Source organism: Dryobates pubescens, unplaced genomic scaffold, assembly GCF_014839835.1.
Source record: "Dryobates pubescens isolate bDryPub1 unplaced genomic scaffold, bDryPub1.pri scaffold_34B_arrow_ctg1, whole genome shotgun sequence".
In the NCBI taxonomy this organism is placed as follows: Eukaryota; Metazoa; Chordata; class Aves; order Piciformes; family Picidae; genus Dryobates; species Dryobates pubescens.
In genome coordinates, this window is record NW_026530772.1 from 119,580 (window position 1) to 131,577 (window position 11,998).

General features: G+C 52.3%; 1 protein-coding gene and 1 pseudogene across 1 annotated transcript; one reads left to right on the forward strand and one right to left on the reverse strand.

The window, feature by feature from the left end:
* Positions 1-1,839: 1,839 nt before the first annotated feature.
* LOC128899729 (olfactory receptor 14A16-like) lies at positions 1,840-6,092 on the forward strand (the record flags this gene model as incomplete). The annotated part of the gene is made up of 2 exons (XM_054179412.1): positions 1,840-2,628; positions 6,081-6,092. Coding segments are annotated over 2 exons (801 nt in total), but the record flags the coding sequence as incomplete, so codon positions are not given.
* Positions 6,093-10,603: 4,511 nt separating this feature from the next.
* Positions 10,604-11,582, reverse strand: LOC128899730 (olfactory receptor 14A16-like; annotated as a pseudogene).
* Between the last annotated feature and the right edge of the window lie 416 nt (positions 11,583-11,998).

The window sequence follows — 11,998 nt, forward strand, 5'->3', positions numbered from 1 at the left end:
GTTTCCTACCCTGGTTGCAGCTCATCCCCATTGCCCCCAGCAGAGCCCTCACCCACACTCACCTCTGCTACTAGTAGAGCCCAGAACCACAATTGAGGGACAGGATCTGCCATGCCAGGGGCTGGGGATCAGGGCTTGGCCCTTTGCATCGATGAAACCTCTCCAGCTTTACTCAGCAGCAGAGCCACCTTTAGCTGCTTTTCCTGACCTGTTAGCACTGCCTCAGTTCTCTGCTCTCACCACAGCCTGGAGATGCTTCAGTGCCTCCAGTGAAGCTTCCCTTGCATCCACTGTCTCCTTCTGCTCTAAAGAGACCCTGGGGACACATTCCCAATATGCTTCACTGGGACCCCTTAAGAGTAGAAGAAACTTCAGAGTTTAAATCTGACTTTGACTTCGGGAGAGGTTTCATCAGCTTCTCAGTCTCTGAGATTCATGGACTTGGCACCAAAGCCACCAGAGGGCTCCTTTAAATGCCTTGGGCTGGTCCTGTTGTGCTGAGCTGGGCCAGGCTCCTGGGCTGGAGATTGCTGCTGGCAAGCAGGCAGCACTGCAGGAGAGAGCTCTGGCCAGGAGCAGCTCCTCTGCACAGCACAGCAGGGCTGAGGACACTGCCAGAGGATCTCAGGGAGATGAGGAAGGCAGAGAGAGCTTCAAGATGGCCAGGACTAGGAGGATGACTGAGAGCTCACTGGAGGAGAAGTCACTGCAGTCACTGACACAGTGAGGCTGTGGGTGCAGGACACTGCAGCTGTAGCTCCTGGAGGCATCTCCATCTCGGCAGCTGAAGCTCAGCTGAAGGCTCCTGGAGTGTGCACACAGAAGGAGGAGCAAAGCCCTTCAGTTCCATCCTGTGAGTAGCAGTGAGCAGAGCTGGGGAAGGAGAAGGCTTCACCCCCAGCCCCTCTGTCTTTCTCTCTTCCCTTCACTGTCTCTGCAGCACTGCAGGCCTGCTCCCTGTTTCTCCACCTCTCCATGGGTGTGGTGGTTTTAGGCAATGCCTTTAAAATTTAGTGACAGATTTTGAGCAGAAAAGTAGAAACAAAATAAATAGATCACTCTTGGCTGTGAAAAGGAAAAGAAAAGATTATTCTAAACAAATTGATTGGATAAATATCTGGAATCAGAGGAGCTGTACCATAACTCTTCTCATCTCAGCTGTTTTACTACTCTTGGGAGAGATCACCTGCTTTGCCTGGCCTTGGCTGAGTCTAACCCACTGCTTTTGTTCTCTCTCCACTCCTCCTTTCTCTCAAGGAATAGGGGTGTAGAGGTTAGGGGCAGTGAAACAGCTTCCCTGGTCTCTGACCAGTAGGGTTTTGTATTGTTTGCTAATTGTAAATACCTGTCTAATATTGTCACTCCTGTATGTTTGTACCTGTCCATTGCAGAGTGTAGCTCTTGCTTGTCAATACAGCTTCATTTGCTTCTAACTGAGCTGCTCTGGCAAAGATAATGCTGGGGGAAATTTCAGCCTAACACAATGGGACTCTTGTTCTCTGGGATTGGGCTGTTGGTCACTTTCTGTTCTGACTCCAGAGGAATCTTCATGGCAATTCTGGGTCCCTGCTGCATTTGAAGCTGTGATGAACTCTGCCATGGGTTGGTAGTGATGGGACTGAGCTGATCCATTCCTCATGCAGCTCAGAGAGGGAAGTTATGATGAGGCTGAGAGAAGTGTGCCCTAACTTGTCACTTCCTTTGCCTCCTTGGACAGGTCTCCATGGCCAGAGGCAGCAGATGGCCAACAGCAGCTCCATCACCAGCTTCCTCCTCCTGCCATTCCCAGGCACAAGGCAGCTGCAGCTCCTGCACTTCTGCCTCTTCCTGGCCATCTACCTGGCTGCCCTGCTGGGCAATGGCCTCATCATCACCACCATAGCCTGGGACCACCACCTCCACACCCCCATGTACTTCTTCCTCCTCAACCTTGCCCTCCTTGACCTCGGTGCCATCTCCGCCACTGTGCCAAAATCCATGGTCAATTCTCTGAGGGACACCAGGGACATCTCCTATGCAGGATGTGTTGCTCAGGTATTTCTCTTTGCCTTTTTCATGTCAGCAGAGTATTTTCTCCTCACCACCATGTCCTACGATCGCTATGTTGCCATCTGCAGACCCCTGCACTATGAGACTCTCCTGGGCAGCAGAGTTTGTGTCCACATGGCAGCAGCTGTCTGGCCCTCTGGGGCTCTCAATGCTCTGCTGCACACAGCCAATACATTTTCCCTGCCCCTCTGCCAGGGCAATGCTGTGGACCAGTTCTTCTGTGAAATCCCCCAGATCCTCAATCTCTCCTGCTCCACATCCTACCTCAGGGAACTTTGGATTCTTGTGGCCAGCATATCTTTATACTGTGTCTGTTTCATGTTCATTGTGGTGTCCTATGTGCAGATCTTCAGGGCAGTGCTGATTATCCCCTCTCAGCAGGGACGCCACAAAGCCTTTGCCACCTGCCTCCCTCACCTGGCTGTGGTCTCCCTGTTTCTCAGCACTGGCATCTTTGCCACCCTGAAGCCCTCCTCCCTCTCCTCCCCATCCCTGAATCTGGTGGTGTCAGTTCTGTACTCAGTGGTGCCTCCGGCAGTGAACCCTCTCATCTACAGCCTGAGGAACCAGGAGCTCAAGGCTGCCCTGTGCCAACTGATCCCTGGATGCTTTCAGAAGCAATAAACTCTTTGTCTTCTCCTGCAGAGCAGTTCTGATGTCACTCAGTGCAGGCCCAGCCTGGCTGCTCCAGTTCTGGCTGCTGCTGGGGCTTTTCCCCTTGTGAGAATGTTGTTCCCACACAAATGTCTTTCTTCAGACCATTTCTGGGTCAATGTTGTCCTGTCTGCTGTGACCCAGAGGCTGCAGACATGAGGAGCTGTGCTCCCTGTATGTATTCAACACAATAAAGGATGCTGCAGGAGTTGTTTCTCTGAGTTCCTTCCTCCAAGGCTTCTGTGGAGCTGCAGGGCAGTGCCTGTGTGCAGAGGGGCAGAGTCCCAGCACAGCAGCAGTGCCAGGGAGCCCCAGAGCTTGGGCTGTCCTCAGCTGCTCTTTCTTCCCTTCCACCCTCTCCTTCTGAACCTCTGTGCTGGCGCAAGGTCTGAGTGCTCTGGCAGCTTGGGCACTGTGCTGCTGTGTGGCAGTGCTGGGACTGTAGGCAGGGATTGGCCAGGGCTGCTTGTGGGACAGAGCTGAGCTCCAGAGCAGCACTGTCATCAGAACAGGAGGTCTCCTCATGCCTTCACACCCCAATCCTCTCCCATTACAGACTGGATACCCTGACCCTTCCAGTATAGACTCTGTCCAAACATGATTCCTTTATCCCCTCCCAGTACAGATGTGGCCTCATCCCAGTACAAACTGGATCCTACTGTCCTCTAGCACTGCAGCCTGGGTCCCATCCCAGAACAGAATCTATCCCCTGGCTCCCTTCCCAGTACTGAATGCATCTATCCCAGTACAAACTGCACTCCCTCATTCTCTCCCAGTACAGTCTGGGCCCTGTCCCAGTCCAAAGAGGATCCCTTTCATCCCTCCAGGTACACATTAGGCCTTGTCTCAATAAAACGTGGATCCCCTTATGCCCTCCATACAGCCTGGACCCTGTCCCACTACAAGCTGCATTTCCTGAGCACATTCTAGGGCATTCTGGTCCCCACACAGCACAATTTGTGATCCTTTAAACCCTTCCCAGTACAGACCTGGTCACATCTCAGTACAAACTGCATCTCCTGAACCCCTCCCAGCTCAGATGTGGTCTTATCCCTGGACAAACTGCATCACTTTGTCATCTCCCATACAGTTTCCTGTGCCAGTACAAAGTGCATCCCTTGGACCCCTTCCCAGCCCCAGCTGCACCCAGCACAGCACAGTGGATATCCAGACTCCAGGGCAGCTGTGGCCTGATCCTGGTGCAAATGGGATCCCATTGCCATCTCCCAGCACAGTCTGAGTCTCATCCTATGTATTGGGTTGGACTGAGCTGGAGTTAATTTTCCTCACAGCATCTTTCTAATGCTGTGGTTTTGCAGCGGTAGTTGATAGCACAGCAGTGTTTTGGCTACTGTTGAACAAGTATCCAAGCTGTGTCCTTTTAACATTTCCCTGCCCCAGGAGTACATTGAGGGGAGGGCAAGACCTTGGGAGGGGACACGGCTGAGCCAGCTGTCTCAGACTGTCCAAAGAGGTATTCCATACCATATGAGGTCAGCTCAGGTGTAAGAATGAAGTGAAAGAAGGAAGTGTGGGGATTCGTCCATGGCATTTATCCTCCCAAGGAACCACCAAGCTTAGAGAGCCCTGCTGCCCGAGGCCGACCATCATCCTGCTGCTGGGCAGTAGAGACTAACAGCTCTCCCTCTGCTTTGTGCTTCTGCACAGTCTATTCCTGTTTGCTTATTAGTGTTATTAAAATTTCACCTATCCTATTCCTGGCTTCTGTTTGTTGTGGAGGGTGTCTATAAAAGGATATTTTAATGTTCAAGAAGCGGGGTGATTAATTAAAATATTAATAATTTATTAATCATAAAAATATCGAAAAAAAAAAACCCAAACAACTAATTCAAACCTATTTCCAGGTTGGAGGTGTTCGGTTGTGGAACAGCTCCCTCACCAGCAGGAACAAGTAACAATGTAAACAGTATGTACAAAAATCCAGAAACAACAAACAGCACTTTAAACTGTAAAGAAAAGGAACCTCGGCAATGCAGCCGGCGATTGCCCACAATGGGGGGGGGGGGAACTCCAGAATTCCCTGGGGCAACAGACCTTCGATGGATGCTTATAAAAATCAGATATTGTAATTACTCACTGATCCTGATACCTCCTGGCACACGTTAAGATCTAGACAAACCAAGATGGCGTCGACCACGTGGAAGCTACAGGAGCACCGTTTCACTTTCTGTTGGTGTCTGCAGCTTATTGCTGAGGCAGGCTTTATTCCCAAAAGATTTGTAGCTGAAAGCTTTGTAGAGAGGAGGTTTCTCTGCTGTAATCCTTTGCAGCAGCGCTCGCTCCTTGCTCCAGTCGAACGAAACTGTCCTGGGGACTCAGCTCCTCTGGGGTTTCTCCTCTCGGCCTGGCAAGACGCGTGTTTGTCCTCTGGGCTTTACAACGCTGAAGCAGTGAGGGGTCTCTCTTGTCCTGTCTGGGCAAAACTGAAACACAGTTCAGCTTCCAAGCAAAGTTTGTGCTTCCTTCCAGAGGGTGGACAACTGCAAGACAACCCTCTGGCTCTTTGGGCTGGTACTTATGGATTTTCCTGAGGCAATAATGGCCAGTAGCCACACAGATCTAGGGGTGAAACCCTGGTATTGCAACCTATAGAAAACCACCTTTTCAAAGGTGGCCAAAGGCACACCCACCTGGCTCATTGTCTGATTCAGAGCCATCTTGAGGCTTTTTTGTCCATTCAGGACACCAACCCAGAACACAAAGATTGAAACACAACAGCCCAACCAAAATCAGGTTGTTGGTGTAACCTCCCCATGACCAAAACCATAACTGGGTTTTCTATTTGGGGTTCCAGGGACAGTCCTAAAAACATTCCCCATGCACCCCACAGGACACTGTGTACAGAGACCATGTACATGGATCCTGATATAGACTGGGCAGGGACTGGCTTGAGAGCAGCCATGAAGAAAAGACCTTGGGGGTGCTGGTGGATGGGAAGCTCAACAGGAGACAGCAGCGAGCACTTGCAGCCCAGACAGACAACCAGAGCCTGGGCTGCAGCCTGTAGATCTATGCTGATTAGTGACTTAGTTTGCAATAGAATCAATCTATAAGAACCCTAAAAGGGAGTGGTAATGAAATGTTGAGATGGCCTTCATTTCTGTGTGAGGCCCTGGAGGGGATGGGATGTGCAACCAAACCATATGAGAAAGGCTGGGAGTGAAAAAGAACCAAGTGCTGCATCCTTGAGGCTGATGGGAAAGGCAAGTGGGGAGAAGAGCCCCTGTTCAAATCAAGATGCAACAGTGAGCTGAGTGGGGATAGGCTGTGGGAAAGGGGAGTTGTAACATTCACCTATGCCTGAAGAAGGAGCCACAGGCTCTGCAGGTCTGGGCCCCTTGGCTCCCCTTGCCTAGGCCATGAACTAGCCCAGGGTAAGCCAGGGATGGATCAGGACAGAGAGAAATGGAGCCCTGAGAGGTGTCCTTGGTGTGCTGCACCCTCGCTCTCCCAGCCTTGCACTGCTCTCCCTGTGGCTTGGGGGTTTGTCACCTCCTGCCAGCTCAGTGCATCTGTGCTTGGATCAGAGCCAACAGGGAGGTGACAGAAAACTTTGGAGGTCAAAAACTTCAGGGTCTGTGCAAGTGGCAAAAGATCCCAGGATGATTCAGCATCCAAGGTTCTCCAGCTCAGAGAAACACCTGATGGAAGTCAATGATCTCCACCTCTAAAAACAGTGACCCTAAAGCCAGAGCCTTGGAGCTCCCCTGGATCACAGCAGCTGTGTCCAGCATCTCCCCCAGTCAGACATCTCTCAGGCACAACCTGCAGCAAGGGCCAGCACCAAGTCAGACTTCTCCAGGCTCAGTTCTCATCCTCGGAGAGTATTGAAGCTTTGTGAGTGTTTGCCTGTTGGGAAATGGTTTGAACATCTGTGCAAATTAGGCCTTGAAGGACTTTCTGTTATTAATATAGCAATGGAGTAGGAGTTGTGGAAAAGTTCTGATGCTTGGTATGCTGAAGTCAAGCTGCCCCTGAGAAGGAAGGCAAACAAGATAAGAAGTGAACAAGAGCTGGGAAAAAGAGCAATTAGGAAATTCCACAGAGTAGTGGAACCATGATGTAACCTTTTAGAAAGTAACCAATAGTGTGTGTTAAATTAGAATAGAATTAACTATGTATAAGATAAGACTATAAATAAGGAAGTGTGGAACAATAAAGTTGAAGCTTGCTTATCAATCATATTGATTGCTGCGAGTCTTTCCCTCACCCCCCTCGCCGATGGATTTCTCTTCCCGACATTTGCCCTGAGCTCCAGCAGAAGGAAACTGAACTCCAGGGTGCCCTCTGCCAGCCACCTCTCCACCTCTCTGTGTCTTTGGACAGACACCTTTGCAGTCACCAGGGTCGAGGTTTCTATCTTGCACTGGACCCAGCCAGCTCTGTCCCTGTGTCTGTGTGCTTTGTGGTTGCATCCAGGCACAGCCATGGAAATATATTTGAATTCAGGATCCCTTGCAGTCAGTCAGGGTCAGCCTTGTCCTTATCCTCTCTGTCATTTGGTGGCTGAGAAAAATAAATAATAAAGGAGTTTGTGAGGAGCACTTTGAAACCTTGAAGAAAACTGCAGAGACACAAATAGCTCTTAGGGCACTTGGGGATCATTGCCTGAGCCTCACACACTGAGAGGAGCCTGAAGGAATCTGCTCAAGAAGTCAGAAGCATAACAAAAATTCCTTCAAGTATTAATTGGCCTCACTGAAGGCCATTAGCAACAAAGCCTCCCAGGGGTTGGCAGAGAAGCTCCATGGAGGCCATGATTGAAGGCAGACAAAGGCAAAGTGCAGCTGAACAAACCCTGGCCTTGGTTTAGGAAAGAGAAAGGCCAAGCTCTGACCCTCAGGCCTTGGAAAGGCAGATCCTGAGAGCCTCCAACTAAAAATTCATCTCAGCAGCCATGGTGGCAGAAGCTGCTGCCAGAAGGAAGAGGATCAAGACCTTGTCCCTCTTGAGCCTTTCAGCCCTGCCAGAGCCCTTGGCCATCCCTCCTGCAGGCTGTGCTTCACTGTCCCATGCCTGCAGCTCTTTCCCTTCAGGCTGTTGACATCCATCTGGCTTCCCCAGCCAGCTCTCACCCTGAGATTTCCACACCTTCACTCAGGGCTCTCCACTCTTGCTGCCTGTTCCTTGACACCCAAAGGCAGACATGGGCTGTCCAGACCACTTCTGGATCACTTCTTGCACCTCAGCTCTACACTTTGAGTGACATTGTTTTGTTCTCACCTCCAGTCTGAACCTTTAAGTTGCACTTTCTGAAGGCTTCCTTCTGTTTCCACAACCCAGAAAAGCTCCATCAGCTGACACCCCCCTTCAAGCAGGTGCACATCACCCCTGACCCTTCACTTCACCAGGCCACAGAAGCTCAGCAGCTTCAGGTTCTAGATAGGGACTCCAAACTCCATCCAGGCAGATCTCCTCTGGAGCTTCTCCAGTACCTCTCCATTCCTCCAGACTAAGGAACTCCACAGCCAGACACCAATGCTGCAGATGTGGTCACAGCAGTGCTGAGTGCAGGGGAGGACAACCTCTGTGTCTGTGTGGCCACACTCCTCCTGCCACAGCCCAGCTGCACTTGGCCTTCTGCACTCTGCTCAGGCTTTGCTCCATCCCAGGCCATTGGGAATGGTCCCTGCCAGAGGCCTTTCTGCCTGGGCACACAGCAGATCCTCCAGCTCCAAAGCAACAGCCAAAGCACCTTCCTGCTGCTGCCTCTCAGTTTGGCAGGCACAAGGGATGACACAGTCCCCAGCCCTGGGCCTGCTGCTGGCCAATGACACAAAGGGATTGGAGTTTGCAGTGACCTCACACTCACCTCCTGGCCATGTGGCTCCTCCTGCCCTAGGAGCTTCTCAGCCACCCCTGATGTCCCAAGGATGGCCCAAGGCCTCAGCCTGCTTGTGGCCTGGCAGCTGAGCAGGCACAAGAAACCTCTGCAGGGCCTTCCAAGGCAGGTCCTTGCTGCTACCTTTCAGCTTCCCCAGCAGCCACAGCCAATCCCTGTCCCTGCTGCTGTCCCCTCTGGCCCTCAGGTGGCAGGGAGGTAACAACCCAGCTGCAAGGCTCTTCCTGCAGGGGCCACCAGGTGATCAGGGCCAGGGAGCCACACAGGTCCCTTGCCTGCCACATGCCTTCTGCTGCTTACTGGGGACTCTGGCAGCTGGGAGGCCAAAAGCACAGAGGACATCCAGGATTCAGGGGCTGCCCTCTCAGCTGCTGCAGCAAGAAGTGTCCTCTCAGTCCCTTTCCTGCCCTCTTCTTGCTGCTGTTCTATCAGCTGCTGAGCCAGCAGTGACCTCCCAGCCCCTTTCCAGCCTTGCGGCTGCTGCTTTGCAGGAGATTCTGCGGCACAGCTGAGCTGCCCATGGCATTGCCACCCATCTGCTCCCTGTGTCCATCAGCTGCTCAGCCACAGTTCAACTCCTGCTCTTCTTCCAAGGCCATGAGGCTGCTCTGTGAGCTCCCAGCCCCTACCCTGTGCCAGGGGCAAGCAGAATCCCTCAAGTGTGGGATGGGATGCAAATGAGGAGTCATAGCAGAGGATGGACGACTGGGGCTGAGGCAGACTGGGACTGAGGGCTCAGATCTGTCCTTCAAGTCTGTGGCTCAGGCCAAGGCTGAGGAGAGGCTTTGGTGTCCTGCTGAGGGTGCTGGGTAGGGCTTAGGTGAGGACCAGCTCTGAGTCACACAGCTTGGACTGGGGCTCTGTTGAGGGCTGGGGTAAAGGGCAAGGCCTCAATGCCAAGGGTAAGGGCCTGGAACAGGGGGAAAAATGATTACAAAGTCAGGGTCAGAGGTAGGTGTGGGAGAGGCTGAGGTGGGATGGGTGAGTTGAGGGATGAGCTCAGCTCCTGTGGGTTAGAACAAGGGACTGTGTTCAGGGGAGGAGTAGGCCTAGTGGGGACTGATTAGAGTGTGAGGGGTCCAGGCTGTATGGGAGGGGATCAGAGGATGGAGTTTTTATTGGGACAAGGTATTTGGAGGGATGAAAGGGATCCTGTTTGGAGTGGGACAGGGACCAGATTGTGCTGGGAGGGCATGAGGATGTGCAGTTTGTACTGGGATGGATGCATTCAGTACCAGGAATGGAGTCAGGGGATACATTCTGTGCTGGGATGGGACCCAGGCTGCAGGGCTAGAGGACAGTAGGATCTAGTTTGAACTGGGATGAGGCCACATCTGTAAAGGGAGGGGTTCAAGGAAACATGTTTGGACTGAGTCTATACTGGAAGGGGGTCAGGGTATCCAGTTTGGACTCGGAGTAGGTACAGTCTGTAATGGGGGGGGGGGGTTGGGGGATGAAGGCATGAGGAGACATCCTGTTCTGATGGCAGTGCTGCTCTGGGGACAAGCTCTGTCCCACAAGCAGCCCTGGCCTGTCCCTGCCTGCAGTCCCAGCACTGCCACACAGCAGCACAGTGCCCAAGCTGCCAGAGCACTCAGGCCTTGCTCCAGCACAGAGGCTCAGCAGGAGAGGGTGGAAGGGAAGAAAGAGCACCTGAGGACAGCCCAAGCTCTGGGGCTCCCTGGCACTGCTGCTGTGCTGGGACTCTGCCCTTCCACCTCTGCACACAGGCACTACCCTGCAGCTCCACAAAAGCCTTGGAGGAAGCAACTGAGACAAGCAACTCTGGAGGATGGAATGCAGACAAACAGGGTACTTTATTGCTGAACACTAAGAGAGCACAGCTCCTCATGTCTGCAGCCTCTGGGTCACACCAGACAGCACAACACTGAACTAGAAATGGTCTGAAGAAAGACATTTGTGTGGGAACAACATTCTCACAAGGGGAACAGCACCAGCAGCAGCCAGAACTCCAGCAGCCAGGCTGGGTCTGCACTGAGTGACAAAAGAAATGCTCTGCAGGAGACCTCAGAGATTTTATTGCTTCTGAAAGCATCCAGGGATCAGTTTGCTCAGGGCAGCCTTCAGCTCCTGGTTCCTCAGGCTGTAGATGAGAGGGTTCACTGCTGGAGGCACCACTGAGTACAGAACTGAAACAACCAAGTTCTGGGATGGGGAAGAAAGAGAGGAGGGCTTCAGGTAGGCAATGGAGCCAGTGCTGGTAAACAGGGAGACCACAGCCAGGTGAGGGAGGCAGGTGGCAAAGGCTTTGTGGCGTCCCTGCTGAGAGGGGATCCTCAGCACTGCCCTGAAGATCTGCACATAGGACACCACAATCAACACAAAACAGACAAAGACTAAACAGAAAGTGACCACAAGGAGCCAAAGTTCCCTGAGGTAGGATGTGGAGCAGGAGAGATTGAGGATCTGGGGCACTTCACAGAAGAATTGGTTCACAGCATTGCCCTGGCAGAGGGGCAGGGAAAATGTATTGGCTGTGTGCAGCACAGCATAGAGAATGCCACAGGCCCAGACAGCTGCTGCCAGGTGGAGACAAACTCTGCTGCCCAGGAGGGTCTCATAGTGCAGGGGTCTGCAGATGGCAATGTAGCGATCATAGGACATGGTGGTGAGGAGAAAAAACTCTGTGCCAAGCAAAAAGAGGATAAAAAAGACCTGAGCTGCACATCCTGCATAGGAGATGTCCCTGGTGTCCCACAGGGAATTAGTCATGGATTTGGGCACAGTGGTGGAGATGGCACCCAGGTCAAGGAAGGAGAGGTTGAGGAGGAAGAAGTACATGGGGGTGTGGAGGTGGTGGTCCCAGGCTATGGTGGCGATGATGAGGCCATTGCCCAGCAGGGCAGCCAGGTAGATGGCCAGGAAGAGGCAGAAGTGCAGGAGCTGCAGCTGCCTTGTGCCTGGGAATGGCAGGAGGAGGAAGTGGGTGAAGGAGCTGCTGTTGGCCATCTGCTGCCTCTGGCCATGGAAACCTGTCCAAGGACAAAAAAGGCATTGACAAGTTAGGGCACACTTCTCTCAGCCTCATTGTAACCCCTGTCCCTGAGCTGCATGAGGAATGGATCAGCTTAGTCCTATCACTACCAACCCATGGCAGAATTCATCACAGCTTCAATTGCAGCAGAGACACAGAACTGCCATGAAGATTCCTCTGGAGTCAGAACAGAAAATGACCAACAGCCCAATCCCAGGGAACAAGAGTCCCATTGTGGTGGGTTGAAATTTCCCCCCAGCATTAGCTTTGCCAGAGCAGCTCAGTTAGAAGCAAATGAAGCTGTATTGACAAGCAAGAGCTACACTCTACAATGGAATGCAATGAACAGGTACAGAACATACAGGAGTGACAGTATGAGACAGGTATTTCCTCTCCCCCTAACCCCTAACCCCTGTTCCAAGAGACAAAGGAGGAGT